The sequence below is a fragment of the Hemitrygon akajei genome, chromosome 20 (assembly GCF_048418815.1).
Source record: "Hemitrygon akajei chromosome 20, sHemAka1.3, whole genome shotgun sequence".
NCBI lineage: Eukaryota > Metazoa > Chordata > Chondrichthyes > Myliobatiformes > Dasyatidae > Hemitrygon > Hemitrygon akajei.
The window spans coordinates 22,649,661-22,674,818 of record NC_133143.1 but is presented as its reverse complement, the minus strand read 5'-3'; the positions used below and the strand labels follow the sequence as shown (position 1 = coordinate 22,674,818).

The following is a 25,158-nucleotide window of genomic DNA, read 5'->3' as shown; positions in this document are numbered from 1 at the left end:
TGTTCTTTTGACAATTGCAAATTCCAGGGCAATACCCAGTGGGTATTTCTATATACAATAATCCCCAAATTGAAGAATTATTGATTCAGATGGGAACATTGCTGTATTTGAATGGAACCAACTTGAATTAGATTCAAATAAAATTAAGAATGTTTAATTCACTGAAAGGAGAGAGTGGGGCTTGGTCATTAAGGAAATATAGTCAGAGAAGCAGTCCCTTCAGCCCACAAATCCATACCGACTAGCAGGCACCCATTCACTATAATCCTATATTAATCCTCATCTAACAACCTCTGCCCCCACATTCTATTAACAGACTCTGCCCATAAACCAAGAAAATTGGAAGATTTACATAACATTTACTGATGGATCATGAATAAGGGAGATTATTTACTATGAGTGGAACAAAATACAATTCTATCCAAGCTAAAGTAGAAAAGTAGGAAGTTTCAGCATTTCCCATTCCTATCATGGACAGGATTATATCTCCTTTATATAAAATTTAGCTTCTCCCTTACTGATCCCTCTATCAACCCCCATGAGGCTGTGTCCTCTCTAGGACTAGGGAGGGCACTGCCCTCTCATCAATCGGTTCAAATGCAGACAAACTCCTTAATTAATCCATTAAGAATATGGATTAGAAAAAAAAGTTTCGCGAGTTCTAATGCCATATTCCAATGGCTATTGGTCACATGAATGTGGCCAGTTATATAAACAAACACATTTGTGGCCCGTGAATCCATCATTCAGTGAGATTTGTAAACTGACTGCAATATCAACTTCCATTTGCACCTCCCTTCAATAACCATTTACTCTGTTGTAATTAACATGCATATCATAAAGCTATTTCATTATGGGGTTACCATAACTATGCACAATCCAACATGCAGAGGTTTTTATGCATACTTCCAGAAGGTCTAATAGGTAGTGGTCTGGAGCAGGAACTCTGAGTGATTTCTTTCATACCCACCCCCTATAACTCAAGAGCATTAGGTCAGAGTCCCCAAGCTGCTAGTCGAGTTCAATATGAAAATGTTGCTCATCTCCCCAATTCTCTTCCTCAACTAACTTGGGTCTGCAGTGAAGAAGAGTGATTGCTGTAGACATCTAAGTATTTAGCATATGAAAGGAAATTCCTCCCCTTACTGTATGTGGATTGACTTAAATGCATGTGGTTTAACTGTTTCCAAGAATAAATAGGGTAACTACCTAGTTAGGGATAGTAATGGATTTCATGGTAAGTACATGGAGCTTAGAAAAGTAGAGGGCTATGGGGTAACCCTAGGTAATTTCTAAAGTACAGCATTGAGGGCCAAAGGGCCTGTATTGTGCTGTAGTTTTTCTATGTTTCTAACTATTAACCAAGAAATCATCCTTGAAGTCATGATCTGAAACTCACTGAAAGTCAAGCATAAAGGTCACAGTTCAATGTTTTTCCATCTGTTAATCTTAATGGAAGCATAACAAACCTGTGACATTCTAAGATGAGCACTTTGCTAAAAATATCCCAAAAACAGTTCCAAGACAGAAGTAAAGCTGAATATCAAAAGCCAACAGGCATAGTAAAAAAAAAAGCATCGTTATGTTGATGGGTGAACAGGCCACCGTTTCACCTCATTATCATTAGGGGACCAGAACCAGGACCCGTTGTCAGCAGCAGATTAAACATCTCAGGCAGGCAGTCTGCAATTTGACAGGCTGCACATGGCTGTGAAAGTTTAAGCTGGTGGGGATTTAACCCCCAAAAGGATCAATTACACACAAAACGAGATTTGTGAGATGGATGGATGCACCATTCTTGAGATGGATGCACCATTTGATTCACAGTACTACAATGGAAATTGAATGAGAATAAATTACAATTGGCTCCAAAACCATTTAGTGCACACCTTTCCTGAGTCTGAAAAGGCACCACTTACATAGCACACGTCACAATATCAGTTTACAATTGAGACAAGAAGCTGATAAAGCGCGAGCAGAAAAGAACTCCAAAACAGCCAGAAATAAAGAAAATCTGGGCAAAAGGGAATCACAGCACAAACAAGCCAACTTTGATTAGCAGCCTCAGCTGATTAAGATGTTAGATTTGAAAAATAAATTTATGAAATAGAGCCCCAGCTGACCCAATGATTAGGCAAAAATTGATTAGGAGTCCAAAGAGGTAAAACCCCCAGTTGAGAAGCAAAGAGAGCATTTTTGCATATTAAAAAAATTGCACACCTCGTTCAAATTTCAGTTGCTGGTACAGCTGAAGCAGATCAGCTGGAACCAAACAAGCAATCTGAAACAAATAAAAGAAAACAAGTTAAACAAGACCTAAAAGGAGCTCACTTTAAAAAAGGTATGAAATACATTTGCAAATAGGGCCACTTCTGTGCAGAGAAAATAAACAACTTTTTTTGCAATTCAATCAATAAATGTAAGTCACTTATCTTAATTGCCCATGATGTCACCGCATCTTGCATGGAAAGGCAGAACCATGCTAGCTGGGACTTATGGATTTTAGTTGAAGGATTTTTTTTGGGTGTATATGTACTACTAATGATGGGAAAATAGGATTTTGGGAAGGATTCCCACCAGAACTTGCAATTGCACTTCTTCCCAGAGAAGGAAAAATTGCACAATGTATTCTTCACTTCCAGCTAAAACATGTTACAACTGTCAATTCCTGTTAAAGCAAGAAAATTAACTAAAGCATACATTTTTAAAAGCTCCACCCATTGTGGTTACTCATTCAAATAAATATTTCCAGATACAAACTTCAAAACCTCTGATATGTAAATAACAGCTGCCTGGAAAGATCTTTATTTCCTCCTTGTCACAACACATTCCATTTAGATATATTCCTTCATTTTCACTAGATCAAAACACTGGTATCACTGAGACAGACAGAAGAGCACATTTGGACTGGTGCTTGGCTCCAGGATCAACCAATCGTGTTTTTTTTTTTAATTTCAAAAGTATAACACTTTTCCTTACCATACAGGAAGAGACTATTTCATCACATCAAATCTACGTCAGCTCATAGAGCAAACCCCATTCCCCTCACCAATTCTCTTTGTAACCTCTTTTCACATTTACATCAACTCCTGCCATCAGATTCTTCCATCCACCTACATAATAGGGGTAATTTATAGTTGCCAATTAACTTACTAACCCACAGTCATAAGGGAATCTGGGACCTTCACACAAAAACACACACAAACATACAGAAATAAGTCAAATTACATCAGTCTGTATGTTACTCAGTTATATAGAGGAAGTGGATTTGACTGGTGGCTTGTACTGAATTGGTCAGTTTCAGACAGGGCCTCGTGACATTAACCTTGGGTGATCAAAACAGACAGGCAGTTTGTTAGGTGACCAAAGAGACAAGCAGTAAGGCAGGTTTCACCATCCTTTGCATACTGCCATGGGAAATTCCATCACTTCCACCAGACATCTATCCAAATTCCCACTTGCCCTGGAATGCCCCCACCACCCTCCCATTAAGGAACCCATTATTCTAGCAACATATGTTGTCAACAATTCTGGCATCAGGATGTCTGATGAAAGCCACAGAGACATTAAGTGCCATGTGTTCCATATAGACAAAAACCAATTAATATTTACCTTGTGTGCAAGTTCTTAAAATATTGAATCCTGGTTTTATTGCTAGCATTGTTCACAATACCTTGGTGGCTTACACAATGCTTTACAGTACCTGCAACCTGGGTTCAATTCCCGCCACTGCCTGTAAGAAGTTTGTATGTCTCCCTGTGATTGTGTGGGTTTCCTCCCACAGTCCAAAGGTGTATGGTTTGGTAGGTTAATTGGGCATTGTAAATTGTCCTGTGATGAGGCTAGGATTAAATTGGGGGATTTCTGGGCAGCACAACTTGAGGACCAGAAGGGCCCATTCACCCCTGTATCTCAATAAAAATAAACAATAGTTATAGGTTTACAAATCTTCCAAACAGAGCCTGAACATTTTCTGAAGTGCAAGGGAAATGAGCCCATCTTCTCCACCCCAACCTCAAGCCACCACACCCTCCCTCCCCTCACCCACTTGAAAGTCAGATGTTTGAAAGCAGCTACACTTGATTCAAATCAAAATGAAAATCCTCCATCAATACAACTGTTCCATGTGGCACCATGGAGACAAAGGACTGATTCTGGAAATTGCAGCAATAAACAGTTTGTTGGAGGAACACAGCAGGTTGAGCAGGGACACAGGGGTGGGAATGGGGGAAGGAATTGTCAATGTTACAGCTCAAAACCCTGCATTAGGTTTGGGGAAAGTGAAGATGGCCACTTTGAGGGTGGGAAGAGGAGAGACAGGGGCTAAAGGTGATTAGAGGATTGAATGGGGCAGGGGCATTAATAGGCAGATTGAACCAGAGAAGGGGTGAGGGTAGATGCAAGAGACATGATGGGAGGCAAGTTCATGAACTTAATATTATGGACAGTGCTCATTATGTCCTTGAACCATAGCAAAAGCAGATTTGTTGTTGACAAGTCAACATCAAAAACCCTTGCTGCTGAAAATGTTTAATCCCTTACATTTAATAAACTCCCTCTCCATTTTGTTATTTACTTTTCCCATTGTAAAGGTATGCAAAATTTCAGTTTTTCAGTGCACTACGTTCCTGGTGATGATTTAGGAAAACACTAAAATAAAAACATCAACAATTTCATAAAAATCATTGCAAATTGAGATTTATCAGCTGGTACGAAAATGTAAACTGGCTTTTGATGTAGCACCTGGATCTTCTTAACGGTTTGCCCTCACAAATCCTATGTGTTGCAATCTTGTTGCAACAACCAAATCTCAATCAAAAAGAAACAAGTGTCATAGGAACAGCCATAATTCTCTCCTTGAACTTAAATTTTGGTTTATTGTTTAGATCAGTGTATTATTTGGTTGCTACTCAGAAGTTTTGAATGAAACACCAGGGTGGGTCTGGTGCAGTAGAGAACTTGGCAAAAATCTGTGACAGCAATGAGTCACTATTTCTGGTAATGTCTGGTCAGATACTAAAGAGATGAGGAATTGCTTAAAATACAAGCAGTATTTTTCTGTTGCTTAAGGATACAAGGGAATGAAAATCTATCTTTCTTCAGCTGCAGGCAGAGATACAAGATGAATAACCAGTTGGTGGCATAGTGGCATCAGTGCTGGACTTCAGGGCGAGAGGTCCCGAGTTCGAATCCGGCTGGCTTCCTTGCACATTCTCCATCCGTGCCTGGGTTGAGTGTCAAGCTAGCAACTCAACCTCGTTAAAAAGAACCTGGAGAGTGAGGGGCTCTGCCAGTTTTCAGATGCCCTAGACACACCGTATGATCAGCAATCACCAAAACAGATCAGAGCAAAAAGCTTGTCATGATGGCACCCCGCTGCGCGCGCGCGCACACACACACACACACACACACACACACACACACACACACACACACACACACACACACACACACACACACACACACACACACACACACACACACACACACACACACACACACACTGATATTCACCTAGATATCTTCAAAAGCATCAAATGTAATACATTTTAATCATGTAATGTGTGCAGTGCTTTGCACAACACTCAAATTGTCAAAAGACTGATGCAGACTATAGCTGACCTCCCACTTTGTGGCTGCTCCAGCAAGAGAAATTCACCTTTATGGAATTTACAAATCACTACCCAAAAAACGCATGAAATATAAAAATATAGGAGGTTACAAGGAGACAACAGGAAAATGGGGTTGAAAGGGAAAATAAATCAGGCATTTGATTGGGCCAAATGGCCCAATTCTGCTCCTATGTCCTATGGTCTTGAAATTCATTCAAATGTTTAAGAAAAAAAAAATTGTTTTTATTTTCAACCTGCATTTTTTGTTGCATGTTCAAAAGATGGTTCTTTAGCGCTATAGGCTCCATTTACCATCTAGCAGATTTTCTTCCCTCACAAGCTTTCCTTATTATTTACCTCAAGATACCTGAAACAGGGCCAGCACATTTCAGGTGAAAACCTTTTTAAAAGAAGTTATTATTCATTGTGAGTTATATCATTAAATCCATACCTATATTTGATATGCGTTTAAAAATGTTTTGCCCCATTCAAATTGAAAGCTAGAAGATGATAAACACCTGCAATCACTTGTGTTTGTAACCCCTGCTTCTGGCTACTTAAGTACAGTGTGAAGTTCAGATAGAACTCTCAAAGTACTTTGTATTATCACTATGACTTCGTCTGATGCTCCCTGTTCACGTAACAACACACTGCAACAGTTATGAAACATTTCAGCTTCTCTTCTGTACACTGACCAAATTCTACCCATCCTTTCAACAACCGTCTTTTTGGTTCTCATCTGCAATTTTTTGCTCCTCACCATTTAAGACGTGATTACACTCACTTCCTTTGCATTACAGCAATCCTCTAGTTTCACTGTAGCAGTAAGATTTGTCACGTCGATGCTTTGACCTAATTAGTTCATTCTTCTAATATTTGCATAATCACATTGTTTTGGGCTCCCACACCCTTCTTCAAGATATTATTCACTTTAAAGACCATGTCTACTTGTTTGATACAACAGCTGAATTTAATAGATATTTTCCAAACAGGCCAGGACTCCCAACATATAACCAGTCTGATTATATGTCACAACAGTGACATAGCTGAATTATTTTTTAACAACAGCTCAGTATTGAGTGTAGCCCATGATCCAGGGGTATGCCAATCTGCAGGAATTGGTTTTTGCACATTAGTCAATCAACTCATTCACACCTGCATCATACAAATTATGTATGTGCTTTCCAAAATCAGGCCCCACAGAGAAAGCAAAATATCAATGCAGAGCTGTGTCAGACTTGCATGAAAACAGTAACAAAACAGTACTCCTTAATGCTACATGCTTGCTATTAAATGTAGAAAAGTAGCAAAGGATCATGGAGCAAGATATTCCAGCTAGTTGAGTGGTGTCACAGCAACAACCTTGCACTCAATGTCAGCAAGATCAAAGAACTGAACGTGGACTTTAGGAAGGGTAAGACTAGGGAAAACAAACCAATCCTCTCAGAGGGATCAGAAGTGGAAAGAGTGAACAACTTCAACCACCTAGGTGTCAATATCTCTGAGGACCTAACGTGGCCACGGTATATTGATGCAGCTATAAAGAAGGCAGAACAGTGGTTACATGTCATTAGGAGTTTGAGGACATTTGGTTTGTCAACTAAAGCACTTGAAAACTTCCATAAATGTACCCTGGAGAGCATTCTGACTGGCTGCATCACCATCTGGTATGGGGGCAGGAGGGGGAATGGGTGGGAAGCTACTGCACAAGATCAAAGTTGCAGAAACTTGAAATATTACTCAGCTCTATCATGGGTAGCAGCCTCTGTAGTATCCCCAGGAAGGTGGTGTCCGTCATTAAGGATTCCACTGCCCAGAACATGCCCTCTTCACATTGTTACTGTCGGGAAGGAAGTACAGAAGCCTGAAGACACACACTCAGTAATTCAAGAACAGCTTCTTCCCCTCGCCATCTGATTTCTAAATGGACATTGAACCCATCAACACCATCTCACTTTTTTAACTTCTGGTTTTTTTTGCACTACTTATTTTAATTATTTAATAGACATACTTAATGTAACTGTTTTTCCCCTATATTTATCATGCATTTCATTGTACTGCTGCCATAAAGTTAACAAACTTCACGACATATGCCGGTGATATTAAATCTGATTCTGTTCACTTTTCATCTCATTTACATCTGCAAATGATCAAAATTTGCATCTCATCTTTTACAATTGCAGGAAGCCACTGGTCTCATATCTGGGAAGGAAGGGTTGATTTTTTTTTTAATCCTGTTTCATGTGTCACGTACCCCGTGACCGGGTGATGCACCATCAATAACTCTCGGAGACGGGAGGTGAACGATAGGCTTTTATTAGCAGCAAAAGGGAGCACGGTGTCTCGGAGACTGAGGGAGGAGCAGTGCCTCCAATCGCCTTTATACAGGGGTCTGTGGGAGGAGCCACAGGAGCAGTCAGCAGAGGGGCGTGTCCAGACAGGTATACACATAGTTTACCACACCGGGTTAAAGAACCAGCAGAAATGAAAAACACTTCGGAGTCTGGTATTACTATAAACTAATAGTGTTTATTAGTAACTAAGCAATACAGTAATATAATATAATGAACAGGTTAGCAACAATATATATAGATATATATGTGTGTAAATAGGAACAAAACTAGGCTCCTTCAAACCTAGGGGTAAACGGGTACAGTCTTACGACGTGATGAAGACAGTTCAGTTCATATCAAGGTAGTTAGCTGAGTAGCGTTGGAGAGACAGAGAGAGAGAGAGAGAGAGAGAGAGAGAGAGACAGAGACAGAGACAGAGACACAGAGAGAGAGAGAGAGAGAGAGAGAGAGAGAGAGAGAGAGGTGAGAGATGATGCCATCGATATTCCCGTTGTCTTCCAAAGTCCTGTTGTGGTCACCAACTATGACCATGATACGTACGACCATTCTTCAGTGGTAGAATTATCACCCAGGCAAGGATGGACACACAAATAATTCCCCACTGGTCGCACCTTTTCACACTGTGAGCCACTGATCGATTTCCCCGAATCTATCCTCCAAAAACCCCACCTTCTTGTGGGTGTAACAAAGCTCATTCAGTGTCCGCACTGTGTGCCTTGTGGTGTGTCTCGGTGTGTCTTGCTGTGTAACAGTGGACCTGGCTTTTATCTCTCCATGTTGGACACCAGCTGTCCATCAACCTGCTCCGTCTTCCACTTTCTGCAGGAACTCTATAAGCAAGCAAGTGACCTCGGGGAAAAAGTAAACAAGCTGGCAGAGAACCATGATATCAATCTCTCTCTCTCTCTCCCTCTCTCATTGCGCTGGTTGCCTCCCACTCTCTCTCTTAAGAGCAGCACAGTTCGTAGGGTCTATTCTGGACCCCATTTCAAACTAGATTTTCCCCTAACACATGGCATCAGTACTGACACCTATCAATGCTCAATTTGTTCAGTTTGCTTGCCCCTTGGCTTTAATGACTCCAAACATGTCACAAATCTGTTGCTTGTGAATGGATTTCCAATCTAGTCTGGATCATAAAAACACAAGCAAAACCATGAGTAACAAGAATTAGAGAGCTTTTAAGAAACTGGATTAAAAATAGCAGGGTCAAAATATTTATGTTTTCTCAGTTCCTCCATCCTTGCTGTATCTGTTCTCAGGATGAGGTTTTCCATTCCAGAACATCAGAGTTGTCTTCCTCTAACATCAATCACCAGCATCTTCTCCATTTCACACCCAATTTCCCCACTGCCATAACAGGGATAGAGTTCCCTTTGTCCTTGCCTACCATGAGTCTCTGCATCCAGTGTATCATTTTCCATAACTTCTGGCATCTTCAATGGGACCATATCACTAAACACATCTTTCCCTCCCAATCCCTGCTTTTCACAGGGTTGGCTCTCTACAAAACTTCCTTATCCACTCAACCCTCCCCACTGATCTCCATTCTGCGACATACCCCTGCAAGTGATGAAGTGCCACACCTGCCCATTCACCACCTCCCTCACCATCAAATAGACCTTCCAGGTGAAGCAAAACCTCTACTGAGAGTCTGTCAGAGTCATCTACTGTATGGATTCTCCCAGTGTGGCTTCTCCTACATTAGTGAGGCTCAATATTAATTGGGAGACTGCTTCATTGAGCATATTCACTCGGACTGCCACAAAAGCCTGGTTTTCCCCAAAGGCCACCCATTTTAATTCTACTTCTCATTCCATTATGTGGATTTAGCCCTCCTCTGGAGGAGACACACCTCATATTTCGTTTTATAATCCTGCTCATGTTCTTCCACCAATCTTTTAAATTTAAATAATCCCCCTCAAAAGAAAATTGGCAGGACAGCAATTTTTTAAACTATGCTCCTAAGCTGTGGAACTCAACAACTTAATACTATACGGGATGCAGACTCAGTTGACACTCTTAAACACCGGCTCAAACCCTATTTATTTAAACTTGCTTTTAACTAACATCATTTTGTCTTTTACTTCTAAGTTTGCATTTTATCCCAATTTGAACTACATTGTTTGTATGAAAAGTGCTCTATAAATAAAGTATTATTATTGTTGATGTTATTTTCTGCCTGGGTAGGCTTCCAACCTGACGGCATGAACATTTATTTCTCTAATTTCCAGTAGATCCCCCCGCCCCATTCATTCTTTTTCTATTCCCCATCCTGGCTTCCCTCTTACTTCTTCTCTTCTCCTCACCTACCCATCACTTCCTTCTGGTGCCCCTCCTCCTTTCCTTTCACCCATGGTCCATTCTTCTCTCCCATCAGACTCCTTCAGCCCCATACTTCTTCCACCTCTCACCTCCCAACTTCTCACTACTTCCCCCTCCCTCACCTATCTCCCCCCACCTGCTTTCACCAATCATTTGCCAGCTTGTACTCCTTCCCCTCCCCCATCACCTTATTTTGCCTCCTCCCCAACTTACTTTTCAATCCTGAAGGATCTCAGCCCAAAACGTTGAATGTTTTTAGATGCTGCCTAACCTGCTGAGTTCCTCCAGCATTTTGTGATTTCCAGCATCTGCAGAATCTCATGTTCAAAACATTTAATGTTTTAAAGGAAAACTGCATTTTATTTCCTAACGAGAATAGTTTTATTGAGGGCTGTCCCATGAATCTGAAAATGGATGGAGGGAATCCAATACACATTAACTGGCATTCTCTTTCTTGGATGATGGCAGGAATCCAAAACTTTGAAGCACCACTAAAAACTAACCGTAAACTCTTCAAAAGAGATTCTGTATGTATTATCACTCAAATCAGACATGTGGAGGAAGTAAAACAGACCCAATCTACAAGGTTTTAGAATTGCACAACTTGCCAGACCATGGAGAGAGATATCATAGATAGATAGATAGATAGATAGATACTTTATTCATCCCCATGGGGAAATTCAACTTTTTTCCAATGTCCCATACACTTGTTGTAGCAAAACTAATTACATACAATACTTAACTCAGTAAAAAATATGATATGCATCTAAATCACTATCTCAAAAAGCATTAATAACAGCTTTTAAAAAAAGTTCTTAAGTCCTGGCGGTAGAACTGTAAAGCCTAATGGCATTGGGGAGTATTAACCTCTTCATCCTGTCTGAGGAGCATTGCATCGATAGTAACCTGTCGCTGAAACTGCTTCTCTGTCTCCGGATGGTGCTATGTAGAGGATGTTCAGAGTTTTCCATAATTGACCGTAGCCTACTCAGCGCCCTTCGCTCAGCTACCGATGTTAAACTCTCCAGTACTTTGCCCACGACAGAGCCCGCCTTCCTTACCAGCTTATTAAGACGTGAGGCATCCCTCTTCTTAATGCTTCCTCCCCAACACGCCACCACAAAGAAGAGGGCGCTCTCCACAACTGACCTATAGAACATCTTCAGCATCTCACTACAGACATTGAATGACGCCAACCTTCTAAGGAAGTACAGTCGACTCTGTGCCTTCCTGCACAAGGCATCTGTGTTGGCAGTCCAGTCTAGCTTCTCGTCTAACTGTTCTCCCAGATACTTGTAGGTCTTAACCTGCTCCACACATTCTCCATTAATGATCACTGGCTCCATATGAGGCCTAGATCTCCTAAAGTCCACCACCATCTCCTTGGTCTTGGTGATATTGAGACGCAGGTAGTTTGAGTTGCACCATATCACAAAGTCCTGTATCAGTTTCCTATACTCCTCCTCCTGTCCATTCCTGACACACCCCACTATGGCCGTGTCATCAGCGAACTTCTGCACATGGCAGGACTCCGAGTTATATTGGAAGTCTGATGTGTACAGGGTGAACAGGACCGGAGAGAGTACGGTTCCCTGCGGCGCTCCTGTGCTGCTGACCACCGTGTCAGACCTACAGTCTCCCAACCGCACATACTGAGGTCTATCTGTCAAGTAATCCACTATCCAATCCACCATGTGAGAGTCTACTCCCATCTCCGTTAGTTTGTGCCTTAAGATCTTGGGCTGGATGGTGTTAAAGGCACTAGAGAAGTCAAGGAATGTAATCCTCACAGCACAACTGACCCCATCTAGGTGAGAGAGTGATTTGTGCAGCAAATACGTGATAGCATCCTCCACTCCCACCTTCTCCTTATACGCAAACTGAAGAGGATCCTGGGCGTGCCTGGTTTGTGGCCATCAAGATCATCAAGAACTCAAGGAACATATCAAACATGCTAGCAAAATCCAGTGGGATCAGAAATAAAGGGAGGTCAGTGGCAGTAGTTTGACCCCAAGGATGTAGATGCAGTGTCATAAGAAATTCAATAACCTCACAGTACTGGTCAAGGTCAAAAAATGGATCTTCAAATGACAAATCATACCAACTACACAAGCAGATTTCAATCTTCAACAATTCACTTCCATCACTCACTTATTAACACACAGATATTTGAACCTAATATTTCTATATTTCCCTGCACCCTCAGATTAGCCATGCTTTGAACCTCATGCCCAGCTCTTTCATGTTTCAGGCGTAAGGAAGTATTAAAGCACAGACTTACAAAACGCCCACGATACCAAATGTTTAATACCATGAGCCAGATTTCCTCATCTAATCCCTTAGAGAGCCTACTGCCTCCATCCCCTCCACCAGCTTGCTTCTTCCTCCTCAGTCATTCCTGGGTTTGCAATTTACCCAACCATTTCCAGACCGACTCATTTCTATATGAGATCCCACATCCAAACAAATTACGTTCCTGTATTATAGTGTTGAATTCCTGGAACATCATTTAATGGCATGAGTTAAATGCTTTTTAAAAAAGTAAAAGTGTTTATACAAGTCAAACGATTGGTTTTCCCTCCCAGAAATTAACAAGTTTATAAACTTCTGTTTGCTCTTACTAGAAGCAAATGAGGATTTTCACAATTTTGTCAGTCACACAGCACAGAACTAGGCCCTTCAGCTCTTCATAGCAACCTTTTGCTATCTACACTAATAGCATTTGCCTGTATCCTTTGTTTATTTGAATGTCCTCAATACAACCATAGGTTTTTTTTTAAATTGGGTTGTATAATTTAGACACAACCTTTCCGAAAAGGTAAAAAGAAACAAAAACTCAGCTTTAATAAAATTCATGCAAGAATCAATTGTGCCATTTGGTTGCCACTTTCAGCCATGAGATCTGCAACATCCAAGTTCAGAACGCTGACAGCATGGCTATAAAATCACAACAGCCTGGAGTTCTGGCCTTGAGCGCTACTGCCTTGCTTCATGAAGTAAGAAGACAAAAGAAACTGCAAATGCTGAAACCAGGAATAAAAAGCTAAAATAACTCAGGAGTCAAACTGCCTGTAGAGGTAAAAGATGCATTAACATTAACCCTGCCTCACAACTGAATGGGAAGAGAGAAGATCACCAGTATTTTGCAGATGGTGGGATAGAGGCTGGAAGGTGATAGGAGGAACTAGGGGCCCATCATCGCCTAGCTCAACAATCAACAATAAAAGTTAATTGTCAGGGCAGACAGAGGGGCAGATTTAGCAATTTGGCTCGATAATTTACAATTCCTTAAATGAATGAACAGAATAAATCTGACACTGAGATTACAATTCCACTCTCAACCTAACCCATGAGTTTGAAGCCAAACCAAGTACTTTGGGAAAATGGAAGGGGATTGTACTAAACTAGGAACACTAGCAAGCAACAGTAAGTTTTCTGATTGCCACATCAGAAAAAAGCTTCCCATTTTCTGATTGCCACATTCATTTGTCAGCCCAGCCCATGTTTTTAGATACTGATTAACCATATGAACATTCATTAACTTTGACAATGATAACTCCTATATTTGCAAATTTTAATTAAGAGCCAAGGAGCAACAATTTCACCCATGGAAGCTACCAAAAATGCACTGCGAAACACTGCCAGGAAAGCTCCTGCACTGATACAAGTCATCAGTTCTATCAAGGGGTCACCATACAAATAGAAGTGGATTTTGATACAAGCATGCTAATCTCACTTTAGTAAATTCATACAAGTCCTCCCCAGGTTACAACAGGGTTCTGTGCCTGAGAAGTGTGCATAATGTGAACAATCCACAAGTCAGAAATGCCATCACCCAGCAACATATTTAAACAAAAACAAAGTCCAACCAATGGCAAGGTGTAGTTAGGCAAGAACATTTAACTGAACCACTTGGATATCTCTGCAAAGAAAGTTCCCATGCAGCAGAAGGTATTTGCAGCCCCTTAACAGGCAAGAAATCCATCCAGCCTGTCTCCCAATTGTCTGCCTGTTGGGTATTGGTAACCTAGGGAGGTCCTGCATGAATGTTCTACAATAATGCAGAAAGTTTGCCTAAAGTAGATATATATATGTAGCGCAAGAAGGCAGCACATCATGCTTGGAGCCAAGCAAACATTCCACCACAGCAGCCTGGTTCTGAATTCTGGTACTGATGCAGCCAATGGGAAATGAACGTCTATTAGTCAAACTTCTCCAAAGGCTCTGAGTGATTTTGTTGATCCAGGTAAGCCACAGGTGCTCTCTGATATGAAGCACATTTTACTTTTGCCTTTACAGTGTCTTAAAAATAATGCCTCAATTCACAAGTAAAGGCTTTTCATTTCTAGCAAAGACATTAACAGGCACTTCAGTGGGAGTGCTGCAATACTGTACTCTGGTTGCACTGTTCAGTGCAACACAGAACATTTCTGCTTGTATTTTGGCATACATACGTTTCCACCTCGTTTCTTCTGACCTCCTTCCACTATTCAGTATCACTGCATGGCACAGAATGCAGATTAATACATAATCCAATCACATTATTCCTCTGGGTCCAATATCAAACCCTTTAGAAATTCTTTAGTTTGCTTTGTTACTTCTAAAGTAATCCAGGTTTGATTTTTTTTTAAAAAGGTTTCTCAGATTTTTGTGTGACAATGGGAAAATTAGAACTCCAAGAGGAGATTGGAGTGTTTTGCTCCATTTTCACTCCATTCTTTCCCTTAAATTCACAGCATCTTGTAAAATACTGAAGGCAGCGCAACGGTATTGGACTCCAAAGAGTAATAAATTACTTTCACATGTCAGGGAGTACAGACTCACTGAGATACCGATAGAAATAGGTTGACAAATTGATTGGTTGAGGCATTACAATTTGATTTTTTAGTTGCATTAACAGATGACTGTAAATTGAAGAAATATTACAACTTTAGATCCAAAACTCAGTTAAGGCAATTCCTATTAATCACGAAATATTATTACCTCTGCATCCTGTAAGACACCATTATTAGGGCAATCCAGCTCTGGACATGTGACTGTAGTTCCACAACCTTCTCTGATCAATAGTTCTACATACTGTGTCAAGCACTAATGATTCAAACATGGGGGGGGGGGGGGAGTGGAGGAAAAAAAGAACATCAGTTATTTAGCATTGAAATGGCGGCTATGTTTATTGCATCAGAGAACCTTGGGCTTTGCTCCTCTTCAAAGTGTGATATTTTAAGAGACATGAATATTCTGTGTTACTGCAATTGAAACTGTTAGCAAAACAAATTTCTGCTCATAATTCCATCCATACAATATTTTTATTGAATGCTAAGTTACCTTGTAATTTATTGAAATATTCCAAAATATAGTTCTGTGAACAGATTGTAAATGTTTCCAAGAGTTTGGAATCAAATTAAGGGTCCAGAAGTGTAAACCAATGTATTCAATATTCTGCAAAAATGTTAATGGAACCACTGTCTTTTCTATGGATTTGAGATCCCCATCTATAATAATAATGGCCGAGTTAAATGTGATCTCTCTTTACTTTTGTTGTTTGGCCTGCTGCTATTTTCCACACAGATGAGAAAGATGGGAGGAGGGTATAGAGGAAGACACTTTTGGAAAAGACTTTGACAATACATCACTTGCAAGGTTAGACAAAGGAGCAAAGTAAATTGGATTTTAAAACCAATAGGGGAAAACAAAATTGGAGCTAGTTCCACCCCCCCCCCCCCCACCCCAAGAGGCTCTGCAATAGGATTCTGCTGGGGGTGGGAGAAAGAGAGAAAGATCACATCAACTCATCCTGTGCAATGATCTGGTTAAGATTAACAAAATTATTGGATAATTTAATAGAACATTATACACACTGATAAAAGTATACACATTTTAAACCAAAGGTAGACACAATGTCAGCAAATTTGAGATAAACTATTCACTAAGAGTAGCAATAGTCATTAAACTTTAATTGTGAAGACAATAATTTTCCATGTACACTCTCTAATGCAATTATAGGCTCATTTAACTGGAGCAGGGGTTTCCAACCCGAGTCCATGGACCTCTTGCTTAATGGTATTGGACCATAACAAGAAAGGTTGGGAATCCCTGAAGCACAGCACAAGAGATTAAGGGTGACCTGACATACAAAATTCTAAAAGGAACAGATGGAATCCTTTTCTCATAATAGGTGTATCAAAACAAGAGATCATAAGTTTAAGGTGAGGAGGAGGATCTTAAAAGGTGATCCCAGAATTATTCATAGATTTATCACAAAGAGTGGTTGATATTGGGATTGACAGAGATTGGCATGGAAATAGATACAACTGCTATGTTTAGGACTCACTTAAACAGGCACTTGAATAGGCAAGGCATTGAAGATCCAGAGCTAATGTGGGCAAATGGGATGACTATAGCTGGGCAAAAAGATCAGTATGGATGCAGTGGGCTGAAGGACTGTACAATCCTATTGTCACCCTGTGTGAACTTTGGTCACTGTTACTGAATCTGGCAGAGATACAGACCATGAAGTAATGAAGAGTTTACTTAAAACCAAGATAATTGGTTGAAACAGTCTACATACTAGATGAAAGATAGATGAGAGGATTCATCTAGATCAAGGGTTCACAACCTGGAACAGTTCACAGTATCCTTGCTAAATGGTATTGGTCCATAGCATAAAAAAGGTTGGGAAACCCTGATTTAGATGCAGCCAGATGATTAGAAATACAGAAGTATCCAGAAAATCTCTGACTTCTTCATTGGATTGACTTGCAATACAATGGACTTGGAAGTGCTGAAGAAACTTACTTGCACAGAGATGTATAAGCTTTTCACTTCCAAGACTCAAGACTGAGGCAGAAAAAATATCAACCATCAAATTAAAGTGGACAGGGGAAGAAAGAAAAGGATTAAATGGATATGGATAATCTAAGTGCTTAGAGGAAGATAATTAGGTTGGTTTGAATGAAATGCCCTAGTAATGGTCTTGGAATAGTTCTAGTTTATGGAAACTAATTTATGGGAACACTGGAATGAAGTTCAGAGACAATAAAACATGTGTCAGGGACTGAGACAAGGAACTAGGAAGTTCCTGAGATTTACCACTTACAGTAAAGCTGCATCACTCCTGATCAGTCAAAATGAAGACAATCTCAGTTATACCTATGCACTGGGCTCAGTTTCAACAAGCTCCCCTCTGTTATGAGTAACTGAGAACACTCACCAGGGTACAGAAGACACAGCTACACTGTTCCAGAGTGGTCATTCTATCAGGAGCGTATTCACAAAGGCAGAGCTTGCACGTTATCAGTGGCTCAAGAGTCAACTCACTGTCCACCGATAAACCCTTTGCCGCCGCCTGATGGTTGTTACTAACGGTCTCCATTCTCGAGAGTTTGCGCACCAGAACCGGTCCCTGGCACCTGTAATAATTACAATATTAAGGATTTGTTTATTATCAACATATGTATCAAGATACAGCAAAAAGTTTGCCTTGCTCATTTTTTATACAGATCAACTCATAGCATTACTAAGTTGATTCACCTTTTTTCTTTTATGTATGATCTCAATCACTGAATTTGTTTTGAATAAAACAAAGATTGAGCAATCATTTATGAGTATCATCACTCACTTCAGCTGCTTCACACTACATTGAGAACATCCACTTGGTGAATCTATCGTATCTGAACTTTCAGGCAGCGAGTATGATTGGGAACTACTCCAAACTACCAACTGACCACTCCAGAAACTCATTTAAACCTACTGTAGCTTTATTATCCAAGAGAAAAATTAATAACCACCTATTTGAATCTCCAAAGGTAAGCTCCACAAATAGAGTAATCATCTGCTCCACAAATGCAAATCTATTGCACAGCAACTGAAGTAGTTAAATAAATTACACATACACATCACCAAAATTCATTTCAATTCAACTTTCTTGCATAATTCATGTTTGTTACAACATCATGCAACAATTTCAAACCATTATTTCCATTGGAATAACCTTATTCAAACAACTGAACCTGGCTAAGTTGTTTGGGAGCAAGACATGTGTTGATTCATTCCATTTACAGCTTATAAAACCAGTACACTGCATTAAAGGTGCATACAGTGCTGTCCTATGGAAGAGATTTTAAACATAGCCCTTTGTTGCCTTTTCAGGTTAAAATATCCATCCCCTTTATGTTTGAAGAAAACTTAAAGAGCCACGCCATCTTTTCCACCATCATATAAACTGGTTATTTGTGCTTGTGGGATCTTTCTGTGCACACATTCACAGCAAGCCTTGGAAATGGACTACTCTCCAAAAAGCATGAAAAATGTTTCGAAGCCTTCAAGAAATAATGCAATTAAAATTGTAAAAATATTTCTTGCTATCTAAATACATTTTTAAAAACATCCCATTTTTTCCATCATTCATGGTCTCGCCAACTGTGTAACATCAACAGGAATAGCAGACGGAAAAGGTGTCCAAGTTTCCATTCAATGCCTGTAGAAAACTTGCCAGAGAACCTTGAGATATCTTCACACTTGGGCTGTGGTCACCACCGGCAAGGCTGGGATTTATTGCCCTTTTACATCTGTGCTCCGAGTGAAGGAACCACTAAAGTTCTTGTGGTGAAGGGATCCATGCAGTACTTATGAAGAGATCTTCAGGCACTAGTTCCAGCAATGACAAAATGGGATACTGTTTCAAGCTAGGCTAGGGTACAAAATGGAGGAAAACTTACCAGTGATGACACTGAAAGCCACAGCTCACCATCAAGGAAATTGTTGGTGTGAAAGAAAGTACACGTAAACTATTCCAGTGCAGAATGTTGCTCTACTAGTTTACATCATCACATGTTCCCACTTCAATGTGTATGCAAAAATGGTATTGACACTGGTGTCACACAGCTCCAGTAACAATGCTGACCTCCCGTGCTGTATGACGTTTGCACATTCTCCCTGTGACTGTGTGGGTTTCATCTGAACAAGTTTATTGTCATTTGACTGTACAGATATACAACCAAACAAAACAGCATTTCTCTGGAGCAGGATGCACCCACATAACCAGCATCGCAGAGCAGACAAACCAAAATATTATACTACAAATTATATACCACAAGTTAAAATACAATTCAAAATGCATGTAGTAACAATCAGCACAGGTAAACAGTTAATAGCTCAGTGCCCTCGTGGCAAGACCTTGATGGTGGCAGGGTTTTCAATAGTCTCACAGCTTGAGGGAAGAAACTGCTTTCCAGTCTAGCAGCCCTAGTACTAATGTTTCTGTACCACCTTCCTGATGGAAGTGGGTCAAAGAGATTGTGGGACCCATTTTCCCCAGCTGGGTCACCAGATTCTTCCTCTATCTGCAAGATGAGCAGTTAATTTGGCTTTGTAAATTAATCTTGTGTATGAGGGTGCCAAAAAGTCAAGTCAAGTCAAGTCACTTTTATTGTCATTTCGACCATAACTGCTGGTGCAGTACATAGTAAAAATGAGACAACGTTTTTCAGGACCATGGTGTTACATGACAGTACAAAAACTAGACTGAACTACCTAAAAAAACAGAGAGAAAAAAAAACAACTACACTAGACTACATACCTACCCCAGGACCATATAAAGTACACAAAACAGTGCAGGCATTACAATAAATAATAAACAGGACAATAGGGCAGTAAGGTGTCAGTCCAGGCTCTGGGTATTGAGGAGTCTGATAGCTTGGGGGGAAAAACTGTTACATAGTCTGGTCGTGAGAGCCCGAATGCTTCGGTGCCTTTTCCCAGACGGCAGGAGGGAGAAGAGATTGTATGAGGGGTGCATGGGGTCCTTCATAATGCTGTTTCCTTTGCGGATGCAGTGTGTAGTGTAAATGTCCGTGATGGCAGGAAGAGAGACCCTGATGATCTTCTCAGCTGACCTCACTATCCACTGCAGGGTCTTGTGATCTAAGATGGTGCAATTTCCGAACCAGGTAGTGATGCAGCTGCTCAGGGTGCTCGCAATACAAACCCTGTAGAATGTGATGAGGATGGGGGGTGGGAGATGGTCTTTCCTCAGCCTTCGCAGAAAGTAGAGACGCTGCTGGGCTTTCTTTGCTATGGAGCTGGTGTTGAGGGACCAGGTGAGATTCTCTGCCAGGTGAACACCAAGAAACTTGGTGCTCTAAATGATCTCTATCGAGGAGCCATCGATGATCAGCGGGGAGTGATCATAAGAATCAAAGTAGGGGGTGTGGGGAAGGGTTGATGAGCATGAGGACAGAACAGCAGGATATGTCATGGGAATTAAGAGAAGTAATGAATAGACACCCAGCATAGACCTAAGGGGCTGAATAGCCTCCTATTTCATAAGGCAATGTGAGTAAATGAGCATTCATTTCAATGAAGAATGGTATCAGTTATTAGATATTTATTTTAAATTAATTAGCTTAATTTGTTTTCTCACATTTTTGGTAATATCTTAAAATCCTGATTTTTTAAAAATGTTTGCAATAGTGTCTGCTGTTTATCCATTACATTCATACACTTGCATATTGTCTGATGACTAGTTCAGCCAACCAGCTGTCAAAGCATTACAGTGTCTGCCACATTATGTTGTTTACAGCTGCAAGGAACACAGGGTCTTGCCAACCATAACCAAGTCAGCACCGTGCAGGAAGGCATTACCAGACAGACCACTCTGTGCAACGCAAGTGCAAGTGGAAAGAGCGCAGCTGCCAGGAAATTCCAGGCCAAAATATGCTTAATTAGTGCCTACAGTTGATAATGCAGTGATAATATCAATAATTTGCCAATTGGAATCCATGACGTGTTCCTCAGCCCACACTTTGTGTGAACTAAAGCACGATGCACAGAGTCAAAGCTGGAGCTTTAATCACTCTGCATGAAGCAAAGGCTACTTGTCAGGCGCCAGCTTGAACAAGTGGCTTTTGTTTCCTGACCCAAAAATGCTTAAAGCATTTGAAATACTTTTGAGGTGTAGTCACCATTGTACTATGGGGCATACATCAACAATTTGGATACTAGTCAGCCCAACACAGCACTTCAGGGTAATGAAAAATGAAATCACTTTAGCGATGTCACCTGGAGGAATAACTATTGGACAGGAGATCTCAAAGAATGCCTTGCCTCACTTTGAAAGAATTGTCTGGGAAGTGGAATGGGATAAAAAGGTAAAACACATCTAAAAAAAAATGAAATGTTACCTTTAAATTTTATCCTATTTCACTAAATTGATGTCCAAAAATGAGGCAGTAAAAACTGCAACATAGGTCTACATAAGTGCTAAACAGTCACAACAGCAGGCAACAGGCAGGGGTAAATTATCTCAAAACCAATGGGTCAGATTGAAGTCCAGCACCCAGTTCTGAAGTCCTATACATGTAATCGTGATAGTCAGCTAACACGAGCAAGAAATAGGGCCACAAAGATAGAGCAGGGAGCAGTGAAAAGAAAAAAAGTTAGTTTCATTAGACAGTTGAAAGGTTAACTACTTCTCCCTCCGTGGAGCTGACTGACCCTAATTCTTCAAACATTTTCTTTGCTTATCAGTGACCTTCAACATCCATGAAGTTTTTCCTTTACAGTGCAAGTCTCATTAAAGTAAGAAATTCTAAGATGCAGTGCAACATTTCTTCCCCCCCCCCCCAGATTGTATTAAGCAACAATGTACATTTGCGGAATCCTTCCAGAATTGCATCATAGTTCTTCATGTACGTGATCTGTAGCACTGACTCAAACACAGCTGATACTGTTTTTCCAATCTTCCCAGGATCAAGATGTGCATCTCAAACATGGGTTTTGAGCAGCAGTGCAGACATAACGAAAATCTGGAGACCTCGTCCAAGAAGAGTTTAAAAGGAAAGGCCAACTCCACCCAAACAGCTGCTCAGGAATCCAGTGGTCAGTGAAATGTCATCTGGAATGTTCAAGTTTCTGATATTGCCAATTTCATTTTTGCTTTTGCTGGCAACTATGGTGATCCAACACACATTTAATCATCTCCCTTCATTGGATCCTATTCTAGAACCATTACTAGAGAGCCAGTGCTCCTTCACATAGTCCAAACATAATTGCCGTACAAACACATGTCAATACTACACCTGCTGCAAAAAGAACAAAACGACTTGACAGTTTGTCAAAAATCCAAAAAATCAATGGTCTTACTAAATGGTAACTGGTAGTTATAAATGTATCTGAACAACACAAAGCGAGTGGAGAAGGTCAGCTGATGCCTTCAGCCTGCCCAGTCTCCTTTCTCCTCACCACACCCACTCAATACTATCATAGTTAATCTGTTTCAACATCCTGCTGGGCACATTCTCCCCAGCTACCTCCCCCCCCCCCACCATAATCTTCGATCTCCCAGTCTTTCAAAGTCACCTCCCTTCATTTTAAATACTTCTAATGATCTAGCCTCCATAGCCTTCAAAAATAAACATTCCCAGAAATTCACTACCATCTCAGAAGACCAAAATGACCACCTCTATCTTGTAACTTTCTTCCCACATTCAGGTCTCTGGAAACATTTCAAATCTAACCTGTCATGCCCACTTAAAAGAGAAATGGAGAATTATTCTTCTCCCCCCCCCCCCACAGGAATCTATTAGATCTTTTCGTGGAAGAAGCAGAACGTGTGACAGCCAACACCACCAAAGATAGTGGAAGATAATACTTGGAAATAAATAGAAGTGAGGCAATAAGCAGTATCATACTAAGCAGCCAACTTTTGAAAAGAGAAAGCAAAGAGGGGTAACAAATGGCCTATTGTCCATATATCATCACTTATTTGTTTGAAGAATTAATGCATTTATATATCCATACAAAGAAATGTTGGGGGGAGGGAAGCCAAGCTTTGAATGAGATTACAAAGAATATTCAAAGCCAAAACTTGGAAAAGGGAACAGAAACTTGCATTACCCAATGTTCAACTCCACAAGCAACAAGCTGAACATGATAGGAGATTGTTGAATGAACAAGTGAAAGACCAATTATGCCAGAAGTGATTGTGGAACAAAAGACCAAGGTACTCCATTATTCAATAGAGTACCAAAATAGAATATTACCAAGGTTTTTCAGTGAGCCCTTAAAAATAAGGCTTGTAGCAACCCTAGTAAAGCATACCACTTTCTGAAATAAGAATCGGCAGTTTGCAGTATTTTACAATGCCATTTACATGAAATTAATATAACCAATATAACAGCTGTTCGTGCAATTTCTGACTCAGGTACAAAGGACCAAATTTTGTTCTTATAGCTTTCTGATACATTCTGTACCAAAAACATTTCCATAAGCTGCATGTTATCTGTACAGATATTACTCAAAGGAGAACCTTGGAAGAAAACTTTATTTTGGAGGTGGTAAGAGATAACCAAGTCCACATTACTTGATGCATGGACTTGTCAACCTGTAACTGTTACCTGCTCAGTTGAGGAAAAACACCAGAGACACAAAATTACCTCTGAAACGGTTTTTATTCAGAGAGGAGTTCGCAGCCCCACGCACTTCGGGCGTAAGGTAGCCAACTTCCAATTTGTCGGTTTACAAAGGTCATACTTATACCCAAAAGCAGGGTACTACATTCGCAAATATGGTTACCGATTCGAATTCATCAATTGATTGGCTATTGCATAGCTAAGCATGCGAAATACTCAGAATTTAGCAAAGGTTAAAGCCTAATACCTAGAATTAATACTGACTTACCTCAAAACACTTGAAATAGGTGTCCTCAAAATATTTTGCCAAGCACATTGTCTTGTGGTCGTAGGTTCCCTTTTCCTTGTGGTCTCCACGTCTGGCCTGGCACCTTATTTTAGCTACCTCCCCTTACTTCCCCAATGACGTACCTCTCTCTTGTCCTGTCTACATATTTTGCTACTTACCCCTCGCCCACCCCCTCTACACGTACCCCTTACCCTCTTCACATTCTCAGACTGACCAAGCCACACTGAACAAATGCAGCGCTCAGAACTTCTGATGCCCTACAAGGAGCTGTCACAACTAGAGACCACAGACCAACACAGTTTCCCCTCTCCTCTCCAAAATAGAAACCAGGACAGAGGTGCCCATACACAGACCCCAGAGAGCTCACAAACTGCTGTTCTGCCCATCAACTCCAGCAAGTCCTTATTTCTCTGTCATGATCCTGACAATTCTTTAATTTCAGTTATTATCGAGCCCCTTCTTAAACACCTCTGCCAGAAGTATTTAACCAGAATACAAGCAGAAACAGGAAACAAGAAAACTATGACACCTTTAAATACAAGAACAAAAAGGATTTATTCCTGCGAGGTGCCTCAAAGCCACTTTGCCGACTGATAATCGTAACAATTGATTTCAAGGGGAGTGCAAGAACCTAATCATTCCGGATTTAAATATGCTCAAAAATTGAGTGTCTACAGCCCTCATTCAGAGTGTTTTGAAGATCCACTGGAGAAATTTCACCCAATATCAGACCCAAACAGCTAACTCTACACTGCATGACAAGACCACTTGGTACAAGAAAACAATAGCCCATCTTGTCTAGCTTACTCAAAACCTTGTATATTTCAGTCAAACTCCAATGTATATAGTTCTATCCTTCCTAAACTGTCCTATACCATTCACATAATTCAAGCATAGTACGCCAACATCACAGATGATTTTCATGTCGTCAGGTTGCTGATTCCTATAATATCCTCTTCAGCCAACTAATACATGTGCACTACATTACCCTGAAAAGCCAGTATACAAGAAAGGAAAATGATTTATAGGTCTTAACAGAGCAACATTTCTTGTAAGATAGATGAATAACAAGCCAAAATGGCTTGTGCAATTGTTTTTGTCTGGCATGAAACACCAATGGTTCTACATGATCATCATGTTGATTATATCCTGTCCACACGCACCATTAC

General features: G+C 40.5%; 1 protein-coding gene across 1 annotated transcript in view; it reads right to left on the bottom strand.

Annotated features, from left to right (window-relative positions):
* LOC140713643 (E3 ubiquitin-protein ligase RNF144B-like) overlaps positions 1–25,158 on the bottom strand; it is a 59,343-nt gene that overhangs the window by 22,702 nt on the left and 11,483 nt on the right. Inside the window, exons 2-4 of the mRNA XM_073024012.1 lie at positions 17,502–17,700; positions 15,275–15,379; positions 2,221–2,281 (exon numbers count right to left, since the gene is read on the bottom strand). Of these exons, the coding sequence (XP_072880113.1) occupies positions 2,221–2,281; positions 15,275–15,379; positions 17,502–17,663 (328 nt within the window). The 5' untranslated portion in view covers positions 17,664–17,700. The remainder of the gene's footprint in view (positions 1–2,220; positions 2,282–15,274; positions 15,380–17,501; positions 17,701–25,158) is intronic.